This window comes from Gobius niger, assembly GCF_951799975.1.
Source record: "Gobius niger genome assembly, chromosome: 12".
Lineage (NCBI taxonomy): Eukaryota > Metazoa > Chordata > Actinopteri > Gobiiformes > Gobiidae > Gobius > Gobius niger.
In genome coordinates this window covers 2,651,069-2,671,012 of record NC_136863.1, presented here as the reverse complement: position 1 = coordinate 2,671,012, position 19,944 = coordinate 2,651,069, and the positions used below count along the sequence as shown (strand labels likewise).

At 42.5% G+C, this 19,944-nt stretch overlaps 1 protein-coding gene across 1 annotated transcript in view; it reads left to right on the top strand.

Annotated features, from left to right (window-relative positions):
• macroh2a2 (macroH2A.2 histone) overlaps positions 1 to 19,944 on the top strand; it is a 35,752-nt gene that overhangs the window by 1,215 nt on the left and 14,593 nt on the right. Inside the window, exons 2-8 of the mRNA XM_079568115.1 lie at positions 2,929 to 3,111; positions 3,513 to 3,619; positions 3,820 to 4,026; positions 6,352 to 6,456; positions 7,637 to 7,736; positions 7,827 to 7,916; positions 9,743 to 9,917. Of these exons, the coding sequence (XP_079424241.1) occupies positions 2,940 to 3,111; positions 3,513 to 3,619; positions 3,820 to 4,026; positions 6,352 to 6,456; positions 7,637 to 7,736; positions 7,827 to 7,916; positions 9,743 to 9,917 (956 nt within the window). The 5' untranslated portion in view covers positions 2,929 to 2,939. The remainder of the gene's footprint in view (positions 1 to 2,928; positions 3,112 to 3,512; positions 3,620 to 3,819; positions 4,027 to 6,351; positions 6,457 to 7,636; positions 7,737 to 7,826; positions 7,917 to 9,742; positions 9,918 to 19,944) is intronic.

Sequence of the window (19,944 nt, the reverse complement as noted above, 5' to 3'; positions counted from 1 at the left end):
TTTTTGTCACTCTTTTGTTGAATTTTTGTTGAATTTTTGTCACATTTTGGTTGAATTTTTGTCACTTTTTGGTTGAATTTTTGTCACATTTTGGTTGAATTTTTGTCACTTTTTTGTTGAATTTTTATCACTTTTTTGTTGAATTTTTGTCACTTTTTTGTGGAATTTTTGTTGAATTTTTGTTGAATTTTTGTCACTTTTTTGTTGAATTTTTGTTGAATTTTTGTTGAATTTTTGTCACTTTTTTGTCTCATTTTTTTCTCATTTTTGTTGAATTTTTGTCACTTTTTGGTTGAATTTTTGTTGAATTTTTGTCACATTTTTGTTGAATTTTTGTCACTTTTTGGTTGAATTTTTGTCACATTTTGGTTGAATTTTTGTCACTTTTTTGTTGAATTTTTGTTGAATTTTTGTTGAATTTTTGTCACTTTTTTGTTGAATTTTTGTTGAATTTTTGTTGAATTTTTGTCACTTTTTTGTTGAATTTTTGTTGAATTTTTGTCACATTTTGGTTGAATTTTTGTCACTTTTTGGTTGAATTTTTGTCACATTTTGGTTGAATTTTTGTCACTTTTTTGTTGAATTTTGGTTGAATTTTGGTTGAATTTTTGTCACATTTTTGTTGAATTTTTATCACTTTTTTGTTGAATTTTTGTTGAATTTTTGTTGAATTTTTGTCACTTTTTTGTTGAATTTTTGTTGAATTTTTGTCACTTTTTTGTTGAATTTTTGTTGAATTTTTGTTGAATTTTTGTCACTTTTTTGTCTCATTTTTTTCTCATTTTTGTTGAATTTTTGTCACTTTTTGGTTGAATTTTTGTTGAATTTTTGTCACATTTTTGTTGAATTTTTGTCACTTTTTGGTTGAATTTTTGTCACATTTTGGTTGAATTTTTGTCACTTTTTTGTTGAATTTTTGTTGAATTTTTGTTGAATTTTTGTTGAATTTTTGTCACTTTTTTGTTGAATTTTTGTTGAATTTTTGTCACTTTTTTGTTGAATTTTTGTTGAATTTTTGTCACATTTTGGTTGAATTTTTGTCACTTTTTGGTTGAATTTTTGTCACATTTTGGTTGAATTTTTGTCACTTTTTTGTTGAATTTTGGTTGAATTTTGGTTGAATTTTGGTCACTTTTTTGTGGAATTTTTGTTGAATTTTTGTCACTTTTTTGTTGAATTTTTGTCACATTTTTGTTGAATTTTTGTCACTTTTTTGTTGAATTTTTGTCACTTTTTTGTTGCGTTTACATCCTTGTCTTCTTATTTTTTGTGGCTGTTTTGGTGCTTTTTTCCTAAGAAGCTTTTTGATTCGGGTAAAGCCAAACTGGAGAAAATGTGCTCGGTTCAGGTGGGAGTTAAGAGGTTAAGTCATTCATTTATGCTGATATTAGAGTCCGCTTTGTAAAAGACTATCTCGGCGGCACAAACATAAAACAATGAAACAAGACGATACGTATACACCAGGACCATGTTAAGTTCAGGCGTAAAGTTCCCCCCCCCCCCCCCCCCCGTCCTCAGACTCTCCTACACGGGGAGGGAAAACTCAAAAACCTGCTGAGTTGCCACAGTTTGAAGTCTATTTTTAAGCCCCTTATGCATTATTTCCCCAATCTCAAAAAACGGCCTGTACGTCACAGTCGTGTGTTACCATGGCAACGGACAGCGCCAATCAACCCCCCCCCCCAAAAAAAAAAAATAATAATCCATTTATGGTCATATTTGAAAACAGTTCAGGGGGAAAACAATTTAGAGAAAAATCTAAACTTTCTCTAATTATTCAAAAACTACTTTAACAAATGCTGATTTATGAAAATAGTTTCTACTAAATAAAGATACAAAGACATGGGGAGGAGCAACAGCCCATAAATACATAAATAACGGAGAATGCTAACATGATGCTACATGTTAGCATCATGCTAATGCTAACTAGCGCTAGCTACGACTGCCGTTTTTTCGCTTCTACTGAACAATCTGCTGTGAATAAACATCCATATGGACCTGATTTACACTTGACTTTATTTATGAGATAAATAAGTTCATTTTCCACCAGAAAACGGCTAAAACGAGCGGAAAACTGTGTTTCCCAAAACTGCAATTTTTACTTCGGTCGATCTCAATGATCGTCACAGGAATTTATAATCGACGGGTTTACAGACGTTTCTTTGGCACAACATGTATGTAATCCAGCATGACGTGTTTTATTTATTATGACAAAACAAAATGTCCTCAAAAATCGAGATCGGCTCAGCTCTGCAGGACATAGACAGTGCTAAAAGGGCTGTGCAATTAATCAAAATTCGATTACGATTTCGATTACAACAGTAACTGATTACGAAATTAGCATAATCGCAAAAAATCAATTATAATTTTTATTTTTATTGTATTTTTCCTTTTTTTTTTTTTGCAAAGCAGACTTGCGTTATTTCACGGCGCTGGGATTATTTTCCCTTCGCTTTTCACCTGCCGTGGCTCAGGCTTTTGTCTGACATAAAAACAAACAGCGCTGTGTGATGATGTCATCAGGCCGCGCTGCTCAGGTTGCTTGCGCAGGTGTGAGGGCTGGCCAGCAGGGGGCAGGTGTGAGGGCTGGCCAGCAGGGGGCAGGTGTGAGGGCTGGGCAGCAGGGGGCAGGTGTGAGGGCCGGCCAGCAGGGGGCAGGTGTGAGGGCTGGCCAGCAGGGGGCAGGTGTGAAACAGAGACCTCTCTTTAATCAAGGCAAACTTGAAATCATTTGTACTTTTATGACTGTCCAGAAAACATAAAGTGTAGTGTTTTGATTAATAAATGAATGAAATAAAGATGGACTTTTTTTTAAAGGCAACAAATAATCCTTTGAATAATCGTGATTTTTTAATTATTACAAAAATAATGGTGATTATTATTTTTTCAATAATCGAGCAGCCCTAAGTGCTAACCACTCTGCCGCTCAGCTCTGCAGGATGTCGGCTCGCGGGGGGAAGAAGAAGATGACGAAGATGTCGCGGTCGGCCCGGGCCGGGGTGCTGTTCCCCGTGGGGCGGATGATGAGGTACCTCCGCACGTCCACGCACAAATACCGCATCGGCGTGGGCGCTCCGGTCTACATGGCGGCCGTCATCGAGTACCTGGCAGGTGAGGCTGAACACGGAGCACTTTCAAATCAGGCACTGGCCTAACACTTCAAAAAGGTCCCACCTCAACTCACACTTCAGTGTCTGAAAAGTCTTAGAGGCTGAAAGGCTAGGCTAACGTTAGCATGTTTCAAAAACAGAAGAACTTTGTATAATACTGACTTCAGATACAGACTCAGAGGCCTTTGTCAAGGCAAGGCAAGTTTATTTGTAGAGCACAATTCATACACAAGGCAATTCAAAGAGCTTCACAGTTAAAGGAGCATAAAATATAAGAAAAACAAATACAATCAATAAAAACATCAACATAAAATTAATCAATTACAGTAAGAGCCAAGAGTGGAGATAAAATACTTTCAGTTATCTGCATTTAAGTAATATAAACATGTTCCTCTGTTGCAGCCGAGATCCTGGAGTTGGCGGGAAACGCTGCCAGAGACAATAAAAAAGGCCGAATCACCCCACGACACATCAAACTGGCCGTGGCCAACGACGAGGAGCTCAACCAGGTCTGGACCAGGACTGAGACAAACCTGGACCACGACTGTTTATGACCATAGAGTTCATCAGCGACACGTGTGTTTACATGTGTTTACATGTGTTTACATGTGTTTACATGTAAACACATGTAAACACATGTTTTAGTTTCTCGTGACTGTAAGGACATATGTGTCTCTCCTGGACGACTGAGCGTGTGTCTGACCCTCAGCTTCTCCGGGGGGTGACCATCTCTAACGGAGGCGTCCTGCCGCGGATCCACCCTGAGCTCCTGGCCAAAAAACGCGGCGCCAGGACCAGGTCCGAGACGGTGCCCAGCGACAAGCCTCCAGAGACGGCCACGAGAGGCCGGAAGAGCCCGAAGAGCGCCAAGGCCAAGAGCCGCGGAGCCAAGGGCCGGCGCGGACGCAAGCCCAAGGTACAGGCTCCGCCCCCTCAGTCCCAACACAAGGTACAGGCCCCGCCCCCTTAGTCCTAACGCAAGCCCAAGCTACAGGCTCCACCCCCTCAGTCCCAACACAAGGTACAGGCCCCGCCCCCTCAGTCCCAACACAAGGTACAGGCTCCACCCCCTCAGTCCCAACACAAGGTACAGGCCCCGCCCCCTCAGTCCCAACACAAGGTACAGGCTCCGCCCCCTCAGTCCTAACGCAAGCCCAAGGTACAGGCTCCGCCCCCTCAGTCCTAACACAAGCCCAAGGTACAGGCTCCGCCCCCTCAGTCCTAACACAAGGTACAGGCCCCGCCCCCTCAGTCCCAACGCAAGGTACAGGCCCCGCCCCCTCAGTCCCAACGCAAGGTACAGGCTCCGCCCCCTCAGTTCCAACACAAGCCCAAGGTACAGGCTCCGCCCCCTCAGTCCCAACACAAGCCTAAGGTACAGGCTCCGCCCCCTCAGTCCCAACACAAGGTACAGGCTCCGCCCCCTCAGTCCTAACGCAAGGTACAGGCCCCGCCCCCTCAGTCCCAACACAAGCCCAAGGTACAGGCTCCGCCCCCTCAGTCCCAACACAAGCCCAAGGTACAGGCTCCGCCCCCTCAGTCCCAACACAAGGTACAGGCTCCGCCCCCTCAGTCCCAACACAAGGTACAGGCCCCGCCCCCTCAGTCCCAACACAAGCCCAAGGTACAGGCTCCGCCCCCTCAGTCCCAACACAAGGTACAGGCTCCGCCCCTCAGTCCCAACACAAGCCAAAGCTACAGCTCCGCCCCCTCAGTCCCAACACAAGGTACAGGCTCCGCCCCTCAGTCCCAACACAAGCCCAAGCTACAGCTCCGCCCCCTCAGTCCCAACACAAGGTACAGGCTCCGCCCCTCAGTCCCAACACAAGCCAAAGGTACAGGCCCCGCCCCCTCAGTCCCAACACAAGCCCTGAAGTTACTAAAGTTACTAAAGTTACTAAAGTTACTAAAGTTACTGAAGTTACTAAAGTTACTAAAGTTACTGAAGTTACTAAAGTTACTAAAGTTACTAAAGTTACTAAAGTTACCAAAGTTACCAAAGTTACCAAAGTTACCAAAGTTACCAAAGTTACCAAAGTTTCCAAAGTTTCCAAAGTTTCCAAACAGAGAGTTCTTTCAGACTCCGCCCTGGTCTCTCAGACTCCGCCCTGGTCTCTCAGACTCCGCCCTGATCTCTCAGACACCGCCCTGGTCTTTCAGACTCCGCCCTGGTCTTTCAGACTCCGCCCTGGTCTCTCAGACTCCGCCCTGGTCTCGCCCTGGTCTGTCAGACTCCGCCCTGGTCTCTCAGACTCCGCCCTGGTCTCTCAGACTCCGCCCTGGTCTCTCAGACTCCACCCTGGTCTCTCAGACTCCGCCCTGGTCTCTCAGACTCCGCCCTGGTCTTTCAGACTCCGCCCTGGTCTCTCAGACTCCGCCCTGGTCTCTCAGACTCCGCCCTGGTCTCTCAGACTCCTCCCTGGTCTCTCAGACTCCGCCCTGGTCTCTCAGACTCCGCCCTGGTCTCTCAGACTCCGCCCTGGTCTCGCCCTGGTCTGTCAGACTCCGCCCTGGTCTCTCAGACTCCGCCCTGGTCTCTCAGACTCCGTCCTGGTCTTTCAGACTCCGCCCTGGTCTCTCAGACTCCGCCCTGGTCTCTCAGACTCCGCCCTGGTCTCTCAGACTCCACCCTGGTCTTTCAGACCGCCCTGGTCTCTCAGACTCCGCCCTGATCTCTCAGACTCCGCCCTGGTCTTTCAGACTCCGCCCTGGTCTTTCAGACTCCGCCCTGGTCTCTCAGACTCCGCCCTGGTCTTTCAGACTCCGCCCTGGTCTCTCAGACTCCACCCTGGTCTCTCAGACTCCGCCCTGGTCTCTCAGACTCCGCCCTGGTCTCTCAGACTCCACCCTGGTCTCTCAGACTCCGCCCTGATCTCTCAGACTCCGCCCTGGTCTTTCAGACTCCGCCCTGGTCTGTCAGACTCCGCCCTGGTCTCTCAGACTCCGCCCTGGTCTTTCAGACTCCGCCCTGGTCTCTCAGACTCCGCCCTGGTCTCTCAGACTCCGCCCTGGTCTCTCAGACTCCGCCCTGGTCTTTCAGACTCCGCCCTGGTCTGTCAGACTCCGCCCTGGTCTTTCAGACTCCGCCCTGGTCTCTCAGACTCCGCCCTGATCTCTCAGACTCCGCCCTGGTCTTTCAGACTCCGCCCTGGTCTCTCAGACTCCGCCCTGGTCTCTCAGACTCCGCCCTGGTCTCTCAGACTCCGCCCTGGTCTCTCATGTGTTTTTGTGTTTTGTTCAGATCCAGGACTCGGAGAAAGAGTCGGAGCCGAACTCCACTCAGGAGGACGGACTCGGAGACGGGTTCACCGTCCTGTCGGCCAAGAGCCTGTTCCTGGGCCAGAAGGTACGACCCGGGACTAAACTCAGACCGACCCGGGACTAAACTCAGACCGACCCGGGACTAAACCGGGAATAAACTCAGACCGACCCGGGACTAAAGCAGGACTAAACCCAGACCGACCCGGGACTAAACCCAGACCGACCCGGGACTAAACTCAGACCGACCCGGGACTAAAGCAGGACTAAACCCAGACTGACCCGGGACTAAACTCAGACCGACCCGGGACTAAACCCAGACCGACCCGGGACTAAACCCAGACCGACCCGGGACTAAAGCAGGACTAAACCCAGACCGACCCGGGACTAAACTCAGACCGACCCGGGACTAAAGCAGGACTAAACCCAGACTGACCCGGGACTAAACTCAGACCGACCCGGGACTAAACCCAGACTGACCCGGGACTAAACTCAGACCGACCCGGGACTAAACCCAGACTGACCCGGGACTAAACCCAGACCGACCCGGGACTAAACCCAGACCGACCCGGGACTAAACCGGGAATAAACTCAGACCGACCCGGGACTAAACCCAGACCGACCCGGGACTAAACCCAGACCGACCCGGGACTAAACCCAGACCGACCCGGGACTAAACCGGGACCAAACCCAGACCGACCCGGGACTAAACCGGGACTAAACTCAGACCGACCCGGGACTAAACCCAGACCGACCCGGGACTAAAGCAGGACTAAACTCAGACCGACCCGGGACTAAACCCAGACTGACCCGGGACTAAACCCAGACCGACCCGGGACTAAACCCAGACCGACCCGGGACTAAACCGGGAATAAACTCAGACCGACCCGGGACTAAACCCAGACCGACCCGGGACTAAACCCAGACTGACCCGGGACTAAACCCAGACCGACCCGGGACTAAACCCAGACCGACCCGGGACTAAACCGGGAATAAACTCAGACCGACCCGGGACTAAACCCAGACCGACCCGGGACTAAACCCAGACCGACCCGGGACTAAACCCAGACCGACCCGGGACTAAACCGGGACCAAACCCAGACCGACCCGGGACTAAACCGGGACCAAACCCAGACCGACCCGGGACTAAACCCAGACCGACCCGGGACTGAACCGGGACTAAACCCAGACCGACCCGGGACTAAACCCAGACCGACCCGGGACTAGAGCAGGACTGAACTCAGACCTGACCACATGTTCTTGTTCAGCTCTCCCTGACTCAGAGCGACGTGGCGCGTCTGGGCTCGATCCGCGCCGAGGCCATCGTGAACCCGACGGACGGCGAGCTGGACCTGAAGGAGTCCGTGGGTGAGGCCCCGCCCCCCCCCCCCCTCTAAAACGCCACGCTCCCATTGGGCCACTCTCCGCTCACCTCACTGCTTTGCTCCGCCCATACAGGAAGCGCGCTGGAGAAGGCCGGCGGTCGCGAGTTCGTGGACGGAGTCAAAGAGGCGAGGAAGTCACACTGCCCCCTGGAGGTCAGCGCAGGTAAAGACGGGAATCGATATTTTCCTCTTCTAATTTTTTTCCTCAATTTCTTCCCAATTATTCCTCAATGTATTTCCCAATTCTTTTCCATCTTTTCCACTTTTGCTCAAATTATTTTTTGTTTCAAAATTTTTTCCTCAATGTTTCATCCCAATTTTTCCCAATTCTTTTGCACTTTTTCACAATTTATCTCCAAATTATCACCATTTTTTCCCCACAGTTTTTTCCCCCCACATTTTTCCCTACATTAGAATATTACATGAAATAATGAAATGAGCCCCTTTGACCTGTTTTATTGCCTTCATGTGGCTGTGTGGATGGACCAGCCTGTGGCTCTGCTCAGATGTTATGAAGCCCAGGTCCAGGTCTGTGTGTGGAGGCTCCTGATGCTCTGACTTCAGCCTCAGTCCTCCTGAAGGTCCACCACACTTTTGAATGGCCTTTTCCTGACGATCCTCTCCAGACTGAGCTCATCCGGAGATGTTTTATTTACAATGGGGACAATGTAGTAGCTCAAAGTGTCTCCTCTCATCAGATAATTCATCCAGAACACCTGCAAAGGGTCCTGAGACCTTAAATGCTCTCAGTGGTTCAGTAGAATTCAGCATCATGGAGAAGACATCACTGACACCTTCCATCAGGAGGGAAAGGCTCAAAAGGAACCAGCAAAACAAGTTGGATGTTCTCAAAGTGCTGCATCAAAGCAGAAGGAGCAGAAGTCTCAGGATGAGCTCAGTCTGGAGAGGACTGTCAGGAAAAGGTGTGAGGGACCTTCAGGAGGACTGAGGCTGGAGCATCAGGAGCCTCCACACAGACGGATCCTGGACATGTCAGATTCCTCTGAAGCATCCTGGTCTTCACAACACCTCAGCAGAGTCACAGGCTGGTCCATCCATGTCACACAACCACATGAAGGTCATTCAAGTCAAAGTCCTCAGAACATCTGCACCTGAACGGAACACATTTTCTCCAGTTTGGCCAAAAGCTTCTGGAAAAAAGCTGTGAAAATAACAAAAATGTCACAAGAAATAGACAAAAAATTTACGAAAAATGACAAAAATGTGAGAAAATGTGACAAAATGTTGCAAAAAAATACAAAAATATGATAAAAATTTGACAAAAAAAATACAAAAATTTACCAAAAAATGACCAAAATTTTATAAAAAATGGACGAAAAAATGACCAAGATTTGACAAAAATTTGACAAAAAAATTACAAAATGTGACAAAAATGTGATAAAAAATGACCAAAAAATGACAAAAAAAGTGACGAAAAATTGGCGAAAAATGGCAAAAATGTGACAAAAATGTGACAAAAATGTGACAAAAATGTGATAAAAAATTACCAAAAAAATGACAAAAATGTGATGAAAAAGTGGCAAAAATGTCAGAAAAATGTCACAAGAAATTGACAAAAAATGACAAAAAATTACAAAAAATGTGACAAAAAATGAAAAAATAAAATGACAAAAAATTGACAAAAAAATGACAAAAATGTGACAAAAATGACAAAAAATTGAGAAAAAAATGAGGAAAAAAATGTGACAAAATGTTGCAAAAAAATACAAAAATATGATAAAAATTAGACAAAAAAATTACAAAAATGTAACAAAAATGACAAAAAAGACCAAAAAATTGACAAAAATGTGACAAAAATGTGATAAAAAATGACAAAAAAATGACAAAAAAGTTACAAAAATGAGTTTAATACCCAACAAAAATCTGATGATGTCGGTTCAGGCTGGAGTTAAGAGAGTTGAGTAACTTGCACTTTGTTCCGATCTCCTTGCTTCCCGAGGTTCACTTGTGTGTTTCCCGTGTTTGCAGCGTGCGTGAGTGCGGCGAGCGGGATGGCGGCGCGCTTCGTGATCCACTGCCACATGCCTCAGTGGGGCTCCGAGAAGTGTGAGGAGCAGCTGGAGAAAACCGTCAGGAACTGTCTGTCTGCGGCAGAAGACAAGAAACTCAAGTCTCTGGCCTTTCCCTCACTCCCGGCCGCACGGTCAGTCTGAACCCAAACCAAAACCAGACCTCGCTCCACCAAAACCAAACCTCCACTCTTTACCAAAACCAGACCTCGCTCCACTCTTTACCAAAACCAGACCTCGCTCCACTCTTTACTAAAACCAGACCTCGCTCCCTCTTTACCAAAACCAGACCTCGCTCCCTCTTTACCAAAACCAGACCTCGCTCCACTCTTTACCAAAAGCAACAAAAATGTGACAAAAATTCAGGAAAAAAATGACAAAAATTCAACAAAAAAGTGACAAAAATTTAGCAAAAAAAAAGACAAAAATTCAACAAAAATGTGACAAAAATTCAACAGAAATGTGACAAAAATTCAACCAAAAAGTGACAAGAATTCAACAAAAAAAATGACAAAAAAAAACAGACCTCGCTCCACTCTTTACCAAAACCAGACCTCGCTCCACTCTTTACCAAAACCAGACCTCGCTCCACTCTTTACTAAAACCAGACCTCGCTCCCTCTTTACCAAAACCAACAAAAATGTGACAAAAATTAAGCAAAAAATGACAAAAATCAACAAAAATGTGACAAAAATGTGACATAAATGTGACATAAATTCATCAAAAAAATGACAAAAATTTAACAAAAATTTGACAAAAATCAACAAAAATGTGACAAAAATGTGACATAAATTCATCAAAAAAATGACAAAAATTTAACAAAAATGTGACATAAATGTGACATAAATTCATCAAAAAAATGACAAAAATTCAACAAAAATGTGACAAAAATGTGACATAAATGTGACATAAATTCATCAAAAAAATGACAAAAATTTAACAAAAATGTGACATAAATGTGACATAAATTCATCAAAAAAATGACAAAAATTCAACAAAAATGTGACAAAAATTTGACAAAAAATCAACAAAAATGTGACATAAATGTGACATAAATTCATCAAAAACATGACAAAAATTCAACAAAAATGTGACAAAAATTTGACAAAAATTCATCAAAAAAATGACAAAAAATCAACAAAAATTTGACAAAAATTCAGCAAAAAAATGACAAAAACAAAACAAAAATGTGAAAAAATGTGACAAAAATTCAACCAAAAAGTGACAAGAATTCAACAAAAAAAATGACAAAAAAACCAGACCTCGCTCCCTCTTTACCAAAACCAGACCTCGCTCCCTCTTTACCAAAACCAGACCTCGCTCCCTCTTTACCAAAACCAGACCTCGCTCCACTCTTTACCAAAACCAGACCTCGCTCCACTCTTTACCAAAACCAGACCTCGCTCCACTCTTTACTAAAACCAGACCTCGCTCCACTCTTTACCAAAACCAGACCTCGCTCCACTCTTTACCAAAACCAGACCTCGCTCCACTCTTTACCAAAACCAGACCTCGCTCCACTCTTTACTAAAACCAGACCTCGCTCCACTCTTTACCAAAACCAGACCTCGCTCCACTCTTTACTAAAACCAGACCTCGCTCCACTCTTTACCAAAACCAGACCTCGCTCCCTCTTTACTAAAACCAGACCTCGCTCCACTCTTTACCAAAACCAGACCTCGCTCCACTCTTTACCAAAACCAGACCTCGCTCCACTCTTTACCCAAACCAGACCTCGCTCCACTCTTTACTAAAACCAGACCTCGCTCCACTCTTTACCAAAACCAACAAAAATGTGACAAAAATTAAGCAAAAAATGACAAAAATCAACAAAAATGTGACAAAAATGTGACATAAATGTGACATAAATTCATCAAAAAAATGACAAAAATTTAACAAAAATGTGACAAAAATCAACAAAAATGTGACAAAAATGTGACATAAATTCATCAAAAAAATGACAAAAATTTAACAAAAATGTGACATAAATGTGACATAAATTCATCAAAAAAATGACAAAAATTCAACAAAAATGTGACAAAAATGTGACATAAATGTGACATAAATTCATCAAAAAAATGACAAAAATTTAACAAAAATGTGACATAAATGTGACATAAATTCATCAAAAAAATGACAAAAATTCAACAAAAATGTGACAAAAATTTGACAAAAAATCAACAAAAATGTGACATAAATGTGACATAAATTCATCAAAAACATGACAAAAAATCAACAAAAATTTGACAAAAATTCAGCAAAAAAATGACAAAAACAAAACAAAAATGTGACAAAAATGTGACAAAAATTCAACCAAAAAGTGACAAGAATTCAACAAAAAAAATGACAAAAAAACCAGACCTCGCTCCCTCTTTACCAAAACCAGACCTCGCTCCCTCTTTACCAAAACCAGACCTCGCTCCCTCTTTACCAAAACCAGACCTCGCTCCACTCTTTACTAAAACCAGACCTCGCTCCACTCTTTACCAAAACCAAACCTCGCTCCACTCTTTACCAAAACCAGACCTCGCTCCACTCTTTACCAAAACCAACAAAAAAATAAAAAAAATGACATAAATTCAACAAAAATGTGACAAAAATTCATCCAAAAAATTACAAAAAATCAACAAAAATGTGACAAAAATTCAGCAAAAACATGACAAAAATTCAACAAAAATGTGACATAAATTCAGCAAAAACATGACAAAAATTCAACAAAAATGTGACAAAAATTCAGCAAAAAACGACATAAATTCAACAAAAATGTGACAAAAATGTGACAAAAATTCAATCAAAAAGTGACAAGAATTCAACAAAAAAAATGACAAAAAAACCAGACCTCGCTCCACTCTTTACCAAAACCAGACCTCGCTCCACTCTTTACTAAAACCAGACCTCGCTCCACTCTTTACCAAAACCAGACCTCGCTCCACTCTTTACTAAAACCAGACCTCGCTCCCTCTTTACTAAAACCAGACCTCGCTCCACTCTTTACTAAAACCAGACCTCGCTCCCTCTTTACTAAAACCAGACCTCGCTCCACTCTTTACTAAAACCAGACCTCGCTCCCTCTTTACTAAAACCAGACCTCGCTCCACTCTTTACTAAAACCAGACCTCGCTCCCTCTTTACTAAAACCAGACCTCGCTCCCTCTTTACCAAAACCAGACCTCGCTCCACTCTTTACCAAAACCAGACCTCGCTCCACTCTTTACTAAAACCAGACCTCGCTCCCTCTTTACTAAAACCAGACCTCGCTCCACTCTTTACTAAAACCAGACCTCGCTCCCTCTTTACTAAAACCAGACCTCGTTCCACTCTTTACTAAAACCAGACCTCGCTCCCTCTTTACTAAAACCAGACCTCGCTCCCTCTTTACTAAAACCAGACCTCGCTCCACTCTTTACTAAAACCAGACCTTGCTCCCTCTTTACCAAAACCAGACCTCGCTCCCTCTTTACCAAAACCAGACCTCGCTCCACTCTTTACCAAAACCAGACCTCGCTCCACTCTTTACCAAAACCAGACCTCGCTCCACTCTTTACTAAAACCAGACCTCGCTCCCTCTTTACTAAAACCAGACCTCGCTCCACTCTTTACTAAAACCAGACCTCGCTCTACTCTTTACCAAAACCAACAAAAATGTGACAAAATTCAGCAAAAAAAATGACAAAAAATCAACAAAAATGTGACAAAATTCAGCAAAAAAAGACAAAAATTCAGCAAAAAAATGACAAAAATTCAACAAAAATGTGACCAAAATTCAACAAAAATGTGACAAAATTCAGCAAAAAAAGACAAAAATTCAGCAAAAAAATGACAAAAATGTGACAAAAATTCAACAAAAATGTGACAAAAATTCTGCAAAAAAAAAAGACAAAAAATCAACAAAAATGTGACAAAAAATCAGCAAAAAAATGACAAAAATTTAACAAAAATGTGACAAAAATTCAACCAAAAAGTGACCAAAAAACCAGACCTCGCTCCACTCTTTACCAAAACCAGACCTCGCTCCCTCTTTACTAAAACCAGACCTCGCTCCCTCTTTACCAAAACCAGACCTCGCTCCCTCTTTACTAAAACCAGACCTCGCTCCCTCTTTACCAAAACCAGACCTCGCTCCCTCTTTACTAAAAACAGACCTCGCTCCACTCTTTACTAAAACCAGACCTTGCTCCCTCTTTACCAAAACCAGACCTCGCTCCCTCTTTACTAAAACCAGACCTCGCTCCACTCTTTACCAAAACCAGACCTCGCTCCCTCTTTACCCAAACCAGACCTCGCTCCCTCTTTACCAAAACCAAACCTCGCTCCCTCTTTACTAAAACCAGATCTCGCTCCACTCTTTACTAAAACCAGACCTCGCTCCCTCTTTACCAAAACCAAACCTCGCTCCCTCTTTACTAAAACCAGACCTCGCTCCACTTTTACCAAAACCAGACCTCGCTCCACTCTTTACCAAAACCAGACCTCGCTCCACTCTTTACCAAAACCAGACCTCGCTCCACTCTTTACCAAAACCAGACCTCGCTCCCTCTTTACCCAAACCAGACCTCGCTCCCTCTTTACCAAAACCAAACCTCGCTCCCTCTTCACTAAAACCAGACCTCGCTCCACTTTTACCAAAACCAGACCTCGCTCCACTCTTTACTAAAACCAGACCTCGCTCCCTCTTTACTAAAACCAGACCTCGCTCCACTCTTTACTAAAACCAGACCTCGCTCCACTCTTTACCAAAACCAGACCTCGCTCCACTCTTTACCAAAACCAGACCTCGTTCCACTCTTTACCAAAACCAACAAAAATGTAACAAAAATGTGACAAAAATTCAACCAAAAAGTGACAAGAATTCAACAAAAAACCAGACCTCGCTCCACTCTTTACCAAAACCAGACCTCGCTCCACTCTTTACTAAAACCAGACCTCGCTCCACTCTTTACTAAAACCAGACCTCGCTCCACTCTTTACCAAAACCAGACCTCGTTCCACTCTTTACCAAAACCAACAAAAATGTGACAAATATTCAGCAAAAAAATGACAAAAATTCAACAAAAATTCAACAAAAATTCAACAAAAATTCAACAAAAATTCAACAAAAATTCAACAAAAATTCAACAAAAATTAAGCAAAAATGTGACAAAAATTCAACAAAAATGTGACATAAATGTGACAAAAATTCTACAAAAATGTGACAAAAATGTGACAAAAATTCAACCAAAAAGTGACAAGAATTAGACAAAGAAAATGACAAAAAAAACACACCTCGCTCCCTCTTTACCAAAACCAGATCTCGCTCCCTCTTTACCAAAACCAGACCTCGCTCCACTCTTTACCAAAACCAACAAAAATGTGACAAAAATTCAGCAAAAAATGACAAAAATTCAACAAAAATGTCACAAAAATTCAGCAAAAAAATGACAAAAATCAACAAAAATGTGACAAAAATTCAGCAAAAAAATGACAAAAATTCAACAATAATGTGACAAAAATTCAGCAAAAAAAAGACAAAAATTCTACAAAAATGTGACAAAAATGTGACAAAATATCAACCAAAAAGTGACAAGAATTCAACAAAAAAATGACAAAAAAACCAGACCTCGCTCCACTCTTTACCAAAACCAGACCTCGCTCCACTCTTTACCAAAACCAGACCTCGTTCCCTCTTTACTAAAACCAGACCTCGTTCCTTCTTTACCAAAACCAGACCTCGCTCCACTCTTTACCAAAACCAGACCTCGTTCCCTCTTTACTAAAACCAGACCTCGTTCCTTCTTTACTAAAACCAGACCTCGCTCCCTCTTTACTAAAACCAGACCTCGCTCCACTCTTTACCAAAACCAGACCTCGCTCCCTCTTTACCAAAACCAGACCTCGCTCCACTCTTTACCCAAACCAGACCTCGCTCCCTCTTTACCCAAACCAGACCTCGCTCCCTCTTTACCAAAACCAAACCTCGCTCCCTCTTTACTAAAACCAGATCTCGCTCCACTCTTTACCAAAACCAGACCTCGCTCCCTCTTTACCAAAACCAGACCTCGCTCCACTCTTTACCCAAACCAGACCTCGCTCCCTCTTTACCCAAACCAGACCTCGCTCCCTCTTTACCAAAACCAAACCTCGCTCCCTCTTTACTAAAACCAGACCTCGCTCCCTCTTTACCAAAACCAGACCTCGCACCACTCTTTACTAAAACCAGACCTCGCTCCACTCTTTACTAAAACCAGACCTCGCTCCCTCTTTACCAAAACCAAACCTCGCTCCCTCTTTACTAAAACCAGATCTCGCTCCACTCTTCACTAAAACCAGACCTCGCTCCACTTTTACCAAAACCAGACCTCGCTCCACTCTTTACTAAAACCAGACCTCGCTCCACTCTTTACCAAAACCAGACCTCGCTCCACTCTTTACTAAAACCAGACCTCGCTCCACTCTTTACCAAAACCAGACCTCGTTCCACTCTTTACCAAAACCAACAAAAATGTAACAAAAATGTGACAAAAATTCAACCAAAAAGTGACAAGAATTCAACAAAAAAACAGACCTCGCTCCACTCTTTACCAAAACCAGACCTCGCTCCACTCTTTGCTAAAACCAGACCTCGCTCCACTCTTTACTAAAACCAGACCTCGCTCCACTCTTTACCAAAACCAGACCTCGTTCCACTCTTTACCAAAACCAACAAAAATGTGACAAATATTCAGCAAAAAAATGACAAAAATTCAACAAAAATTCAACAAAAATTCAACAAAAATTCAACAAAAATTCAACAAAAAATCAACAAAAATTCAACAAAAATTCAACAAAAATTCAACAAAAATGTGACAAAAATTCAACAAAAATGTGACATAAATGTGACAAAAATTCTACAAAAATGTGACAAAAATGTGACAAAAATTCAACCAAAAAGTGACAAGAATTAGACAAAGAAAATGACAAAAAAAACACACCTCGCTCCCTCTTTACCAAAACCAGACCTCGCTCCACTCTTTACCAAAACCAGATCTCGCTCCCTCTTTACCAAAGCCAGACCTCACTCCACTCTTTACCAAAACCAACAAAAATGTGACAAAAATTCAGCAAAAAATTACAAAAATTCAACAAAAATGTGACAAAAATTCAGCAAAAAAATGACAAAAATCAACAAAAATGTGACATAAATTCATCAAAAAAAAGACAAAAATTCAACAATAATGTGACAAAAATTCAGCAAAAAAAAGACAAAAATTCTACAAAAATGTGACAAAAATGTGACAAAATATCAACCAAAAAGTGACAAGAATTCAACAAAAAAATGACAAAAAAAACAGACCTCGCTCCACTCTTTACCAAAACCAGACCTCGCTCCACTCTTTACCAAAACCAGACCTCGTTCCCTCTTTACTAAAACCAGACCTCGTTCCTTCTTTACCAAAACCAGACCTCGCTCCACTCTTTACCAAAACCAGACCTCGTTCCCTCTTTACTAAAACCAGACCTCGTTCCTTCTTTACTAAAACCAGACCTCGCTCCACTCTTTTCCAAAACCAGACCTCGTTCCTTCTTTACTAAAACCAGACCTCGTTCCTTCTTTACCCAAACCAGACCTCGCTCCCTCTTTACCCAAACCAGACCTCGTTCCCTCTTTACTAAAACCAGACCTCGTTCCCTCTTTACTAAAACCAGACCTCGTTCCCTCTTTACTAAAACCAGACCTCGTTCCCTCTTTACTAAAACCAGACCTCGTTCCTTCTTTACTAAAACCAGACCTCGCTCCCTCTTTACCAAAACCAGACCTCGTTCCTTCTTTACCAAAACCAGACCTCGCTCCCTCTTTACCAAAACCAGACCTCGCTCCCTCTTTACCAAAACCAGACCTCGCTCCCTCTTTACCAAAACCAGACCTCGTTCCTTCTTTACCAAAACCAGACCTCGCTCCACTCTTTACTAAAACCAGACCTCGCTCCACTCTTTACCAAAACCAGACCTCGCTCCACTCTTTACTAAAACCAACAAAAATTTGACATAAATTCATCAAAAAAATGACAAAAATTCAACAAAAATGTGACAAAAATGTGACAAAAATGTGACATAAATGTGACATAAATTCATCAAAAAAATGACAAAAAATCAACAAAAATTTGACAAAAATTCATCAAAAAAATGACAAAAATTCAACAAAAAAAATGACAAAAAAAAACAGACCTCGCTCCCTCTTTACCAAAACCAGACCTCGCTCCCTCTTTACCAAAACCAGGCCTCGCTCCACTCTTTACCAAAACCAGACCTCGCTCCACTCTTTACCAAAACCAGACCTCGTTCCTTCTTTACCAAAACCAGACCTCGCTCCCTCTTTACCAAAACCAGACCTCGCTCCACTCTTTACTAAAACCAGACCTCGCTCCACTCTTTACCAAAACCAGACCTCGCTCCCTCTTTACCAAAACCAGACCTCGCTCCACTCTTTACTAAAACCAGACCTCGCTCCCTCTTTACCAAAACCAGACCTCGCTCCACTCTTTACCAAAACCAGACCTCGCTCCACTCTTTACCAACAAAAATGTGACAAAAATTCAGCAAAAAAATGACAAAAATTCAACAAAAATGTGACAAAAATTCAGCAAAAAATGACTAAAAATCAACAAAAATGTGACATAAATGTGACAAAAATTCAGCAAAAAAATGACATAAATTTAACAAAAATTCAACAAAAATGTGACAAAAATTCGGCAAAAAAATGACAAAAAATCAACAAAAATGTGACAAAAATTCAGCAAAAACATGACAAAAATTCAACAAAAATGTGACATAAATTCAGCAAAAACATGACAAAAATTCAACAAAAATGTGACAAAAATTCAGCAAAAAACGACATAAATTCAACAAAAATGTGACAAAAATGTGACAAAAATTCAATCAAAAAGTGACAAGAATTCAACAAAAAAAATGACAAAAAAACCAGACCTCGCTCCACTCTTTACTAAAACCAGACCTCGCTCCCTCTTTACTAAAACCAGACCTCGCTCCACTCTTTACTAAAACCAGACCTCGCTCCCTCTTTACTAAAACCAGACCTCGCTCCACTCTTTACTAAAACCAGACCTCGCTCCCTCTTTACTAAAACCAGACCTCGCTCCACTCTTTACTAAAACCAGACCTCGCTCCCTCTTTACTAAAACCAGACCTCGCTCCCTCTTTACCAAAACCAGACCTCGCTCCACTCTTTACCAAAACCAGACCTCGCTCCACTCTTTACTAAAACCAGACCTCGCTCCCTCTTTACTAAAACCAGACCTCGCTCCACTCTTTACTAAAACCAGACCTCGCTCCCTCTTTACTAAAACCAGACCTCGTTCCACTCTTTACTAAAACCAGACCTCGCTCCCTCTTTACTAAAACCAGACCTCGCTCCCTCTTTACTAAAACCAGACCTCGCTCCACTCTTTACTAAAACCAGACCTTGCTCCCTCTTTACCAAAACCAGACCTCGCTCCCTCTTTACCAAAACCAGACCTCGCTCCACTCTTTACCAAAACCAGACCTCGCTCCACTCTTTACCAAAACCAGACCTCGCTCCACTCTTTACTAAAACCAGACCTCGCTCCCTCTTTACTAAAACCAGACCTCGCTCCACTCTTTACTAAAACCAGACCTCGCTCTACTCTTTACCAAAACCAACAAAAATGTGACAAAATTCAGCAAAAAAAATGACAAAAAATCAACAAAAATGTGACAAAATTCAGCAAAAAAAGACAAAAATTCAGCAAAAAAATGACAAAAATTCAACAAAAATGTGACCAAAATTCAACAAAAATGTGACAAAATTCAGCAAAAAAAGACAAAAATTCAGCAAAAAAATGACAAAAATGTGACAAAAATTCAACAAAAATGTGACAAAAATTCTGCAAAAAAAAAAGACAAAAAATCAACAAAAATGTGACAAAAAATCAGCAAAAAAATGACAAAAATTTAACAAAAATGTGACAAAAATTCAACCAAAAAGTGACCAAAAAACCAGACCTCGCTCCACTCTTTACCAAAACCAGACCTCGCTCCCTCTTTACCAAAACCAGACCTCGCTCCCTCTTTACTAAAACCAGACCTCGCTCCACTCTTTACCCAAACCAGACCTCGCTCCCTCTTTACTAAAACCAGACCTCGCTCCACTCTTTACCCAAACCAGAC